We start from the raw sequence: 15,022 nt of genomic DNA on the forward strand, positions 1-15,022 counted from the left end.
ATGTTGATGGCCTGAACAAATACATTTGATTAAGGATTTTTTTTTTCAATATGAAAAGTGTCATGTACCTTAAACAATCAATTAAATTACATAGTTCTATAAAGGCACGTTTCTATCAACAAACTTGATATAACGCCCAAACGAGGCACATTCTAGTTCTGTCCTTAATATAGATAGGTATGATCCGTTATGATTGAAGCAAAAATCATGAACACCAGTTACACCATACCCCGCATTGTGTTTTATTTTTTGTAAAACATGGTCCTATGCGATGCAAATGCCTTAGATTTTTTAAAAAAGTTTTGTAGTAATAAACATCTACTTAAGATTGCGTTAAAAATAATCACACACATACAGAGCTCAGTATTACACCACTTAAAAACATAACCTTTAATTCTTTTCATTATATTAGGTTGTTACAGAAGGGTACTACATGTATGGTGTTAGATGCAATATTTAGTGTCCAACCCATTGTAAAAATGACCAATGCTTCGTAACAAGTGAAATTGTTTTGGATATGCCAATGGTCTTACAAAATAATAATTATGCTGATGTAACACTTCATGTAAAATGATTAATGTTGCAATTTTTTATCTATGCTTCTTTAATCAATGACATTTTTTTTACTTTTCTCATATTCTCGACAGTATGTACCGCAGACAAATATGGGGCAGACTGTATCTTTTCTTGTAGCCAAAACTGCCTTAACAAGGAATCATGTGACCATGTGACTGGAGTTTGTAAAAATGGTTGTTCAAATGGATATCGAGGAGAGAAATGTAATTCAGGTACATGTATGCTATATAGATATACACGTATATCTATATCTATGTTTTATAAAGGCACGTGAAATTGTTTTAACTATTTTTCCAACCTATTCTTAGTACATCTTTTGTCTATATGTATATAGTATGAATTGTGCTCAAGCATACATTAAATATACAAAACGTTTATATTTGTGGAACACTACATACACTTAAATGTATAAAGGTTCTTATGAACACATATATTGTAATTTTTTTTACATATGTTCAACATATATTAAAGGTCATCAGGTACTACAGAGTGAAGAAATTCATTTACAATTTTATAGAGGCAAAAGTACATATTCATATCTACGTTTCCCTATCAAATATTATTTTTTCATACTCCAAAAATCCATCTTCACACGAAATTCATTAAATACATAAAAATATGAAATGCCAAAAATGAAAAACATTTTTTTCTTTTATTTGACCAGAAAAAGATTAGTCCATATGATAAACAACAAATAACGAAAAGCAGAAAAATAATTGACTGTCCTCAGACTGTCCTCATGATAGTACCAAATTGATATCTTTTAAAATAAAATTCTGGAGGGCCATTGAAGATTTGCGTATGCATAATTGAATGAAAAATTATGACATTTAAAAAACTAGCTTTATACATGAAGTGTACGCATTTCCCGGAAATAAACAAAAACACGCAAAATGTAAGGCTGCAAAATAGAATCTGATAATCCAAGAAAAATCATTTGACTGCCGTCACGAGAAAAGGGCCCTTAAGGTCAAATTTTCACAAATTGACATTTTGGTAAATTTTGATAGCCGGACTCTTTCTGAATGCAGATATACATAAATTTTGAAAATATCTCACTTTTTTCCTATTTTATGAGCATTTTAGTGAGGCGCTCCAAAAATAACTTTGACGTTACTCAGTGAAAACGTAATGACGTCGCCTGCGTCCAATTCAATTTTCAAAAAATCTTGAAATTACATGTTATTTAAATAACATCAATCGTTTTGAGAATTAGCAACTTGAGAAAGTATTGAATTTTTTTCTTCCAAGCGAGTAGTATCTAACTATTCCTAAGGAATATCGTATGCTATTACTATTTCCATGCTAATTTTAGCCCAGATCGGCCAATTCCGAAAAAAAAAAAGGGGGGGGTCTAGACATAATCTAGGAACGCTTTATAACATAATCAGTAGGAAAATTGTATTTGTTTGTATCCATACAAATTATTCTTCTTATATAAAATAATCTAATTCAATTTATAAAATATATAAAGCACCTGTAACACTTAAAGTTTAAAAGAAATATATATATTGAGAGAATCCGATGCAGAAGGACACCGCGCGCAAAACGGGGCACCCCTAGCAAAAATCACATCGATACTGATTTTTAAAAAAATCTTATATATCAGACAGCATCCACTCACCAACACACACACACGTAACTTTATATGTGTATTACCTTTAACTGTTACGATAAAAAAAAACACCATGTATTTTCTGTATCACCGAAGAATTCAATTGAGAAATAATAAATTCAGATACGCCAAGATATGTAATCTTGTTTTTAAAAACGTTTATTCATTTTATAAACATTCATGAAAAAAATATACCTTCCCTTCTTCCATGCAAGGAAGTAAGGAGTCAATCCTTACGTCGCGGGTTCGAATCCCACTGTTGGACGTGGAGACCGGTCCTTCGGATGAGACAATATAAACCGAGTTCCCGTGTCGCAGTAGGTGCTGGCACGAAAAAGATCCCTCCCTGCTCAATTGCCCTGAGTGCCGAGTATAGGACAAAATTTGCAGCTCTCCACGGGCAATTAGCGGCGTCTCCATATGAGTGAAAAATTCTCGAGAGGGACGTTAAACAATATACAATCAATCAATCAATCTTCCATGAAAGCGGATTTTAAAATTTTTTACGTTTTTTGAATAGTTTATTTAAAATGGTTAAAGCTCTAAGTTTCCATTGTTTATACAATTCATTTTCTTCGCCTGTCTTAGTTATGGAGTAGAAACTAGTAAATAGGCTAATAAAGGACAAATGAATCTGAATGATTTATATACCGTACTTAAATTGAAACTTTCTTTGAATTCATACCTTAATTTGAAACCGTCTTTTAACTTCTTATTTTTTTAAAAAGTAAAACACAATTACATCGGTTAGAAATATTTCTGTACATTAACCTTTTATTTTAATTTTGTGGCAGCTGTTCCCTGTTTCACTTAATTAAACACAACATTTGTATATTCTTACAAGGACCGCTACTATGATCTCAAAAAAAAAAAAAAAGATTTATGTATAATATTGTATAATTTAATCAAAGGGATGGGAATTGTGCTGTTCTAAATTTTGACGAAATCTATTTGAAATTGAATGAATTCTTATATATTTTTACGCAAGAACGGCAGGCCCTTAGGAATCCATTTCAGTTGGGTGGGTGGGGGGGGGTTAGCAATTTTTTTCAGTTGTAGGCACTTTCAACCACCATATTTTTCTTGACAATCAAAACAATTTTTTGAACGGCCACGAACGGTCATCTATTCATTTTCCTCCGTGACAATGGCTAATTAACTTGATACCTTATAAGTTTTTCACATTTCGATGCGATTGTCTTATCCAATAATGAACTATTACGTCCAACATTCGTTAATGCTTTTTTGTATGAGGCGATGCTGTTAATTAAGTAATAGTATACCGCTCTAATTTGACTCTCTTTCGCTGAAAATATTTAGGCAAGCCATTTTCCGTAGTTATTGCTTCAGAACATACCAAACATATCAAAATAAAAACAACAATTTGACTCGTACCTTCGCCTGTCCCCACGCAGCTCGTTTGAAAAAGAGGGGTGGGGGGTTCAGTTAGGAAAAAAGTCTACCTTAAAAAAACCTACTCAACCAAAATAAGGTGTGTGTGTGTGTGTCGAAACTCGAATCCATTTTCGCCGTTGGAGAGGGGGGGGGGGGGTTAGGTTCAGTCTTCTTTCAGTATCAAATTTTCATAATCAAGCATTTATACAGTGCCTTATTCTTTTTGTCCTATAGTGCACGGATTTGACTATGATGCAACAAGAAGTATGTATGTGTGTGTGTGTGTGTAGGGGGGGGGGGGGGGGCTTTCAATGCACACCCCAACCTCCGTTGCTACTTGCGTGCGACTGTAATGGCCAATATTTTATTCAAAAGAAGAAAAATTTGTGTTTGTTTATTAATTACTCTTCGTAGAGTCATGTTAGTATTATGATATAAAGTCCAATCTCGGAACTTTAAGAAATTAATGTCGAGATATGCCGGGTATTTTGATACATGTATCAGAGTTGAAGATTTCAACGCAAAATGTGACTTATTTATTTCATATCATGAATATTCATTGACATATATTTCACGCTCATTAAAGCTTTTAAAGAGTTTAAACAATTTCATAACTTTTGGAAATTACACCCATAACAATTTGTCACATACTTTTTTTGCTCTTTCAATGATGTAATTGATGTTATCCAGAAATTCTTACGTCTTTTTGCTTAGCAATAGTTTTCCCCCTTTTGGTTTATAAATGTCCTCATTCATAATATCACTTTCGATGTAATATTGTTAATTTCTTCGACAACATAGGGTATAATGCTTTTGGGAAAAGTCTACAATAGCTGTATTTTTCTTAACATATTTCAAAATAGGTTCCAGTTGGATTTCATTCATTCCTTTCATCGGAACAATTTCAGAAATTTGAAACAATAGTAATTTCTACCATACGATTCCTTTGAATGTATTTATTTGATCATTTTAAATTAGTTTTTGAAACAAAATTTATTTTAGCAAAATTTTAGTGGCATCCCCATCATCCGTATTTTTTTTCCCTTAGAATATTCTATTACTGATAATTTAGTAAAAAAATATATATTGTTTATGTAAAAGGTTTGGATCTCCCATGTTACCAGTATCTTTATTCAATCAAAGAGGGATTATGTTTCTTAGCTTTAACTTTTACCGGTCTTTTTATTCGGAATTTTTTTTGGATTGTCTTCTCCCCCCTTTTTTACACACATTTTAAAATCGATAGGCCACCTGGCTATCGGAGTACATAAGTACGATTAACTATGATTAACTATGGATTAAAATGACTAAGTGCGTTTTAAATTATGGTATATATTTTTCAGAAAAAAAGTTGTGCTTATAAGAACGGTAATTACTATATATGCATAGATCTCTCTCTCTCTCTCTGAAAAAATATACATGTATATGGAATATAACTTTTAATATTAAGACTTCTTAACATGAATTCAAAATTCAATTAAGCATTTGTAAATTGCTCAGAAAACAAATATGCAGCATCTTTAATTTAGTCATGCATAGACATCGTTTTGATCGCTGTTCCATAGCTAGCAACGTGCATGTCCAATGCCTCGTATATCTACATCAAGTTAAATACTTAAACAAAATTATGAATAAATTTACGTACTAAATTGTAAATATATATCATATATCTATTAAAAAATGTCCGCATCAAGTTTCAAATTTTTGTTACGCTTTGAAATTCAATTTTATTTCTTGTTAACAAAATACAGTCAACAAAAATTACTTCCGTGTTTACAATACTGCGACTTTGACGTCGTTTTCTGAGCATTGTGACGTCAAAAGATAAGGGCCCTTTTCTCATGACAGCAGTCATTTAATAAATTTCTAATGAATTATGAATTTGAAAAAAAGTAGAAATAATTCTTTGACATTTTATTTTGTTTCAGTTTGTGGAAATGGTTATTTCGGCGCAAATTGTTCAAATGTTTGCTCTGAAAACTGTTCTGATATATGCAATCATATTGATGGGATGTGTAACTGCAAAGCTGATATGACGGATTCTCGGGAATGCAAACAAGGTAATACGTGAAAAAAATTCCATATGTGAGAAGTAAATATACAGAGTCATTTACCCACTGTATATAATCATTAACAATGTCATGAAGGATATGGAGATCACGAACAGTATTCAATATCAAAGTCCATAAAACACTACAAAATAGGAGTAGAGCAAACGCGGACCTCCAAAACATCAGAGGTGCCATTTAGATAGATTAATGATACAGTTCCATTCTTTCATGTAACGTTTATTCATATGATTTTGTTTGAAAATTCCCTATATATAATTCATACAGCATTCCCTATCTACTTATATAGTTTTACCATTGACTACGGCTAGAAAATGTGATGATCACTGGTTTTATCCTATTGGAATGTCTATATTGGTCATACTAAACGTTTTGACCTGTACTTTATGGATGTGTGAAAGGTATTTTTTCTAATCCATTGTTTAGTTATGTGACATATATAATTTATGTGTATTTCTCCTTTTTATTTTTTTTTAATACTTTTTTATTTAGAAAAAAGCATGTGAAAGTGAACAGACAGTCCTCATCTCATTACATAACAACTGAAGGAGAAATGAAAGAAAAGACTTCTGAATCACATGAATATCAAGAAGTGAATTCTGTATCACCAGATTTTTCGTACCAAAATCTTACATTTGATGCCTGAAAATTTTCATTATACAGGACTTGACTACAAGTAGATGAGTTCGGAATCCTGTCTTCAAATTTTATCAAGGATAGTTCAGGGAAAAATGTAGAAGACGAAGCTTGATTCACATACAATTTTTTGGCTTTCATATAATAAGCATATTTTCCCCGGAATAATAAATAATAATATAAAAATACTTTGATTACTTTGCAGCGCATAAAATTGTATAATGGCTTGTCGGGGAAAGCGCTACACTTTCTCGATCAGATGAGGGGTATGCAAAAATCCAATCATTAGAAAACCCGTTTTCTCGACATAGAAACAACTGCATTTACATCAAAAAGGTCCAGAAAAATGATATTGACAGGCCGATAATTAAATTTTCCAGGTATTGTTGAGAAAATGCCACTTATAATATCTGAACACTATGCCAGAGAGAGAGAGAGAGAGAGAGAGAGAGAGATGCAATAATTCTTTTACGACGTCGTTCTTTTATTTAATACATCTTTATTTCTTAAAGTATTTGGTTAAAGTACTATGTACGTCTTAATGTCAGATTGGGCAAAAATTATTTTTAAAAAATTACACATAAAGCTTAACCATTATTCATCTTCTTTTAAATAGGCTTTCATGTCAATTAATATAAAAAGGATATTTTACAACTTTTCGTTTCTATAATGTCATATTTCAGAGTAGAAACAAAACAAAGTATAATATACATTCAGATTGACGTACATATTTTTTTCACACCCGTCATATATTTATTTTATTAACGCACAACTCGTTGTTGAATAAAGAACAATTGTCTTTTATCCTTTAAACAATGTGAGAACTATTCTTTTAATAGCTATACCATCGTTGTATCTTTGCCAATGTGTTTTATATTTTATGAAAGAAAAGTCAAACTTCGAAACACTATTAATGTGTTCAAATAAGGAAAACAAATAAGGAAAGAAGTAAATAAAGATGAATAGAGATACAGTGTATAATAAAAATGAGGAAATATTCCACTGATTAGACTTTTAGTAGCCCACTCATGATTATTTCCCTGTATTTCAGAAATCGTGTAAGGGGTAAAAAGTGATAAAATCGATAAACAATATAAGGAGTAATTAAATCCAACAACACTGAGTTGATGTATTAAGAAAAAATAAAGATGAGGATATATTCCACTGATAGGACATTCAGTAGTCTTCTTACTTCCCTCGATTTCAGAGATATAATGGAAACTAATATAAGGAATAATTAAATTAATTCAATTAAGCCAATAAGAAAGTATCAGTACAAACAAAACTCCCATTTTTCCTGTCTCTGTTGTTGTAAATTTTCTACCTGTGCAAATGAAGTTATTGAGAGGAAAAGGACATTTTATTATTTGAAGAGTGAATTTTGAAATTAATAATGATATTGGTATTACTTCTTCCTCAAATTGGTATACCTAGAGGGTGGAATTTAAACAGTATTGTTAATGTGCACTATTTAAAAGGACAAGTTAACACCATGAACGTCATTGAAGACGAAGATACATAGAACTGTGAAGAACAAGAAGTGTTAGTGAAACACTGATGCCCTAGTGTGACAACTTAGCGAAGATCAAACTTTTCTCAAATACAAATTTCATATGTTGGTAACCAAAGTAAAGTCTTATTGTAAGATATACAATTGTGAGATATGAAAGTCCTAGCATTACCTGTTCAAAAGTTAAGGCCAAGGGTTAAAGATTTTAAAAAGGGACGTTGTTAGTGTCCAGTGAAAGGTCTTATCACAAAAATACATATATAAGGTATGAAAGTCCTAGTTTCAACCTTTCAAAAGATATTGTAAATTTAAAAGTTTGTATTTTTTGTGTAATAGTGTGCCAAACTCCTATGTCAAGGTCAAAAGTCAACTTTGGTGAAACCTGTATCCAAAGAAAGGTCTTGTCAGGAAAGAAATACACATGTGAAATTGAAATATATATGTCACTAAATGCTCCGCTAAATCAAAAGTTATAGGCAAGGTTAAACTTTTTTTGCGGACAAACTTACAGAGAGACAGCTAGACAAACAGAGAGATGGACGGACACGACAAAAATTATATACACTTGAACCTACGATAACGGGAGCTTAAACAGACAACCAGAGAGACAGAAAGACAAACAGAAGGAAAGACACACGTACACGACAAAAATATATACCCCCGAATCATCGATAACGATGCATAAAAGTTATTGTCTTGGCTTGTATATAAAACGCGTTCTCTAATTATACCTTAATGAAATGATAACGATGCATAAAAGTTATTGTCTTGGCTTGTATGTAGAACACGTTCTCTAATTATACCTTAACCCTGCGATGACTAAGTACAAAGAAAACTGCTAAGTAAGTCACGTGTTTCAATGTTAGGAAGAAAATGCTTATTCTGAAACCTCCGCATCCTATTGCTGAGAAGAGTGGGTGACAGAGGACGGGCTGTAACTTTGTCTGGAAATAGAGTAAACAGTTTATAAAATATGCCCAAAGTTTTCTTTTGTAAGATTTGTGTTTGCAAGAGGACCCTATCACAAAACTTTTATTGATTACATAACAGTTTATGAGGTCTTCTGTTTAAGAAAATGTTATAAAAATTAAATTGATTCGTCACAATCTTTTAAAATAGGCGCAGAGCATTCACGGACCTCAGAACATCAGAAATGGGATCAGGTTCCATGGATGGAGTGAGCATCCCTTGTCGATAGGTCACACCCGCCGCGCGCTCCTTGTTGTGTTCGAAAAAAAAGAAAAATCCCTCGACAACTCAGTGTGCAAATAATCAGTATGAAAAAAGTAAATCAAAATTTGACTTATGGATAAATTATTTTTGTTCACAAGGTCACTGTATCGACCATAGAACTTCCAAAATTATTACTTTAAACGCGACTGTTGCTGAACCAAAAAGGAAGGGTCCTCTAACCTGCATAACTCTGCCTTAACTCCTGATTTTAATTTTAACACAACTATGTTAAATTGTTTGTTCATTCTTTTGAAACTACATTGTTAACTTACTCAATAAACCCTGAATATCTTCAAACACATGACATGTAAGAGTCTAGTTCCTAAATGACACAAATAATTAAGTTTGAAACAAAATAGAAAATATATGATAAACTCATAGAAGAGATTTTGAAATTCAGAAAAGTACAATTTATAGTAATGCAAGTTGAAACCTTAACTTGACGCCCCAAATTACTTGGCTACAAGTAAATAAGAATTTGATTAGCAAACGCATTTCATCGATCCGCATTTCATCGATCCGCATTTCCACAGAGTTTGTCCAATATTTTTTTTTTGTGGCAATGGCTGACGAAAAATACTAAATAAAACATAAAATTAAGGAACAACTTTTTTTGGTTTCATGATATGCGTTATAATAAACATAAACGCCAAAGACGTTTATATATAAAATTATCACACAAGCCAATCTATTGATCATCGTCCTGAAAACCAAAAAACAAAAACTGACAGTGATTCCTTATATTTACATGCTCTTGATTCCGCATATCCACGTCTTCTTAGCCCCGCTTTTGATTCTATTTGTCCCGACCCGCACGTGATTTTTTGAAACGCTCCTATCGATAAACAAGTACATTTATGTCGAAATACAGTACATTAAACAATATTTGCAATTTTATCTCGGAAAGAGACATTGGTAATGTAAATACTTACACTTAGCTGCCATAAGTAGTCTATACAAAAAAAGGGAAAAAAGGCGTTCATTTACGGAACAGAAAAAAAAAACAAGGGTGCCCTAAATTCGACAAAAATTAAATATATACGTACTAAACTAAATAAGTTTAGCAATTGTTTTTCCATAAGTATAATTAAAAAAAAATATTTTTCGAAATTGTTTTATTTTCTTTCTACAAAAAATCAATATAGAAAAAGGTTCCAAAAGGCACTTCATTTTTAAACTTGACGCGCAGAAACCGCGTCGTCCAACGTCATGAGAATCCAACAATACAAAAGGAGTCGCTCGAACGGACAGGTCCTGGAAGAATTTTTTAATTGAAAAGCCTTTTGAGCACACTTGTACGAGGGTTGATCCAAAAGTAATGTCACAGTGTCCATATCTTTTATATTTGGCGTTATATACTAAATACAATATACCAAAAGATGCACAAATATAAATCTAATTTACATTGAAATTTTGATTTTATAATGTTTATTTGAATTTATTTTACTAATGTTTAAAACATAAAGCATAGGGGGTGTCGCCGTGTCACAACGGAACGTCACGTTTTAAAGTATATTTTTTCTTAGAATGAAAAAGACAAACGCATTGAAATGATTCTAAAAAAGCACCTAATCTCCCAATTTTTTAAAAGACACACTTTTTTGTCATTTTCTAGTCTTAAAATGAAAATTTAATGACGGCATTGGTCTTTGTGATCATAAACATTGTTGTTTTACTCTGTTGAATTGAACAGAGTTATTGTCGAAATGGGGAAAAACTGCTCGACGAGTTGTAATGCATTTTTGCTTCAAAATATGGGAATTATCACAAACGACAGTTACTTTAATTAATCAGACTTACAGAACAAAGAATGTAAATAAGAGACATCTTAATAGATGGTTTCAGCAATTTTGGGCGGGTGATTGGTCACTGAATGATCAGCAGAGGACAAGAAGATTCAAGACCGAAAAAAAAGAGATCGGACGGAAACGTTCAATGGTGTCTGACGTTGTCAAAAAAGACAGACGTTTAGAGTGACATGTGAATTTTTAAGCTTGTCTTACGCTACTGTTCAAAAGATTTTGACAGAGGGCTTATTTATGAAAAGAGTGAGTGTATGATGGTACCAAGATTTCTTAAAGTGGAATTGGTGAAAGTGTTTGCGAAGCACAAATATTTTTTAATGAAACGAAGGTTAACGCTTTTAAAAGCATTTTTCATTGTACAAAATGTGACTTGATTAGCCTCTCACTGTGTACAAATTGCGTCATTTTTGCGAGATGAAGTCACATTGACAAGTGCATTGCGATTGATGCATCGTTTATATATTGTTGTATGGGACTGAACAAACGACAAAACTGCATGTAATAGTAAGTTTGTATGTAGTATAAAGCTATCCAGCTGTTTGAAATACTAAATAATTTCATTTTGTGGCATTTTGAAGACCTTATATTATGTGTGAAGTCATAGTAAACATTTCCCGTACAAATTAGGCCCCGCCTCCTTACTTAAACCTTAACTGTGCTGCACTCTCACAGCAGTACTACTAACTCTACGCCATCAACAGCCCCGCCTTGTATGGGCAATGCCCGCACGACATGCAAGCTGTCCTTCATCAGAATGATGCTAAGATCTTTGACTGGCCCGCGAGATCGCCAGATTTGTCACCATTGAACACGTTTGAGACATTCTTCGTCGTCGTTTAAGAGACCGATATAACGTCAACAACGTAGCGGAACTGACCCTTGTCCTGCAGCAGGAGTGGAACCAGATCACCATGCTTGAGATACAGAACCTGATATGGAGCATGAGACGCCATTGTGACGTTGTTTTTGCTGCAATTAGAGGCCTTACACAATATTGAAAATGAGTTTGACTTTTCAAACCCGTATCTGTGATCAGTTTCACGATATTTCTTACAAAACAGCACACAATTGTCAATAAATTTTGTTTTATTTTATTATGTGATGACAAGCTCATATCACAATTTAATTGAAAGTTCTGTGTCTAATTTTTTTTACTTTGTTTTATAATAAATATCTTAAATTGCTAAACTTATTTTGCTTAGTATATAAGAGCTGGTACCAAACAAACTATACGAATGACCCAAGTGTTGAATTCCTTCTAACTTCAAGCTGAAATATCTACATACAAACAAAGAAACAACTTCAGCATTACCAGGGGTCCACGGTTTGCTAAAAAAGTAATTGCAATCAAAAACTCACCCAATCTGTTTCTTTTTTTTTGCAATTTAACTTGTTACTGTCATTTGCAAAATCATTTAAAAAACATTCTGAGTGTACACACAAGTATCTAAAGTTGATATGAAAAAGAGTTAACTTACTGATTGACAATTCCTACGACTGTGTTGTTTTTGGAGACAGGGTATTCCAACAATTTTGGGAATTCAAATGGATGCCAATTGCACCATGGTATTATAAGATCTATTTCTTTATTCATATGAAACAGAATTTGTTCAAAATATTATACACGAAAAGAAGAAAACACTTGCTACATGTGTATTATACCTTCAACTCGACATTTTAGGTTTATCGACGATTGTGTTTCTATCATTACATCAATATAGGATCTCCCATGGTTTGTGGTTTGATATGATTTTTATCCAACGAGTTGTGTGTTTTCTATCCCCGAGCCTTGGCGAGGGGATAGAAACACACAACGAGTTGGATAAAAATCATATCAAATCACAAACCATGGCAGACATAATTGTGTTCACTATAAATATGTATTTTGTCGTTATTTCTAATTTAAAGTTCCTTTTCGGTTACCTCGTACCAAATAACGTAATAAATAAAATAAATATAAAAGAAAGAAAATATTTCAGCTCTTATTTTTTTAATTCATGAATGAAATCTCGTTAAAATACATCAAATAAAGTGAAATTTGACAAATTAAGTAATTCTCTCCATCATACACATGTATTTGTTTATTTACATTACGTCACGCGGCGTAGGAATACATAGTGTTGATACGAAAACGATATCACATGAGCTATATCAACGGGATAAAGGGAAAATATGTGATAAATATGATATATCCCTTGAAATAAAAGGTGCCATTGTTTCTAACACATCTGTTACATATTTGAATATTTTATGAGATAACAAACAGTAATCTAAAAACCGAACTTTAGGATAAACGTGATGAACTTTTTAATCGCCAACTGCCCTTACTAAGCAGCAATATTACCTTTATCACCTGCATATGGGTTTTATATCGCAGTTCATTTGATACGTAAAACATGCTTTACGTACGAACGTACGAACAATTAAGTTATTGTAGATTTTAGACAAGTTAATAAAACAAGAATATCAGCAGTCTTATTTATAGTCATTTTGTAACATCTATGGTCGATATAAAGCCCTTTCAAGCAAATACTATCTATCCTAAGATCAAATGCTGACATATTCACACTAATTATTAGGCCATTTATATCACGGAGTGGTCGACGTATCTTTCTGTTATTTACCGATCATGACAAGGAGCACACAGCGGTTGTGACTGGTAAGCAGGGGATGCCCACTCATGCATGGCACATGATCCCATTTCTGATGCTATAGAGGTCTGTATTTGTTCTGCGACAAAATCTGTAGTGTTTAAAGCACTTTTGAGCTTGAATACTGTACGTTTTATTCATAATCCATGCAACATTCAAATTTAGCATCTTAAAATATTTCAATTTTCAAGAAAAAAAGATACCAAGAAACTAAGATTTTAGTAATTCTTTTGGATCCGAAAGATATGGATCAGAAACCGAAAAAAAATTACAACCGTCCTTTTTTACATTACATTTTGAATAATCAGATTTTTTTTATCTGTAAAAGGTAAAAATATAATTTGAAAATCATTTTGTTCAAATGAATCATATCCACCTAAAAAAATTAAATATACGACAGAGCTTTAAAATATATTTGATTGTTTAACGTATTGTTTATCGAGAATTTTTCACTCACATGGAGACGCCGACACCTGTCGATGAAGAGCTGCAAATGTCCCACACTTGGCACTTTCAGCCGTTGATAAGTGAGGAACTTTTTCATGTCAGGACCTTCTGCGACACGGGACCTCATTTTATATGATCTCATCCGAGTGACCAATCTCTATGTCCCACAGTGGGATTCGAAACCGTAAAGATCAACTCTTTACTTTGTGACTCAAAAGCAGACGGTCTAACCACTGCGCCACGCGGGCGACACAATATGATTTAGGGTAAAATACCTATTAATTGAGACGCATTTTGTGGAAAGAATAGTTTATATTGATTTAGGATAAATAAGTTTAAATGAAATAAATCATAGCGAATACACTTGATAGTGTAAATAGCATTTAATTATTCAGATTTAGTAAACAATACAAACCTCATGTAACATATGCATTCAAAACATGTGAATTAAAATAGAAAACGCTCTATTCCAAGTAATAAAAACAGTTGTTTATCTATCTTAATGAATTTGGAAAGAAAAAATGTGTTCCTCTGAATTTTTCTAGTAAATGTTACACAAAACAAGAACAGAAAGTTGTTTTGCCAGATGATCTATCATTTTAAAGTAATGTTGTGACCGATTTTAGAATGATTTTGAACATAGTTTAAAAGAGTTAAACGTCGCCCTGTTAAAGCTGTCAAATGTATTGCATTGGAGTCGCTGGATAAGGAGAGGTGATATTTACGTCAAGGTCTCAAATCCCACTGCGCACCGTGGGGACAGATTCTTTGGAAGAGACTGGATAACCGGTGTCCCATATCACAGTACTGCTCACATTATAATTGCCGAGAAAACTGTACATTTACAGCCTACCATCGGCAAGTGGTTCCTCCCCAATATTAGTGAAAATTTCATTAAGGGACGTTTAACAAAAAATGTCTGGGAAATATTTTCTCACTCTAGTGTAATTATGTTATCTGAGATCTGGCTTGAACACACGGTTGTAATCAGGAAACAAAATAAATTCTGCCCACCAGTCCTTAGAAAAATGTATAATATATGAATTTTCTAGTCAGAAATCGAACGTTCAAAGAATTTAAAAGAT

At 32.6% G+C, this 15,022-nt stretch overlaps 1 protein-coding gene across 1 annotated transcript; it reads left to right on the top strand.

The window, feature by feature from the left end:
* The first annotated feature begins 5,522 nt into the window (after positions 1–5,522).
* LOC134240954 (uncharacterized) lies at positions 5,523–6,319 on the top strand. Its single transcript, XM_062723060.1, has 3 exons — positions 5,523–5,646; positions 5,945–6,056; positions 6,148–6,319. Exons 1-3 carry the CDS (start codon positions 5,598–5,600, stop codon positions 6,299–6,301), a joined length of 315 nt encoding a protein of 104 aa, XP_062579044.1. The 5' UTR covers positions 5,523–5,597; the 3' UTR covers positions 6,302–6,319.
* The last annotated feature ends 8,703 nt before the right edge of the window (positions 6,320–15,022 follow it).

Source organism: Saccostrea cucullata, unplaced genomic scaffold (genome assembly GCF_032062105.1).
Source record: "Saccostrea cucullata isolate Sc308-1 unplaced genomic scaffold, CSIRO_AGI_Scuc_v1 ctg6260, whole genome shotgun sequence".
NCBI classification, from domain to species: domain Eukaryota; kingdom Metazoa; phylum Mollusca; class Bivalvia; order Ostreida; family Ostreidae; genus Saccostrea; species Saccostrea cuccullata.

Coding starts and splice junctions, on each gene's coding strand:
- LOC134240954 (XM_062723060.1), top strand. CDS start 5,598: ATGTGTAACTGCAAAGCTGATATGACGGATTCTCGGGAATGCAAACAA. Junction 5,647..5,944: donor TTCTCGGGAATGCAAACAAG/GTAATACGTGAA, acceptor CTACTTATATAG/TTTTACCATTGACTACGGCT. Junction 6,057..6,147: donor ACTTTATGGATGTGTGAAAG/GTATTTTTTCTA, acceptor TTTTTTATTTAG/AAAAAAGCATGTGAAAGTGA.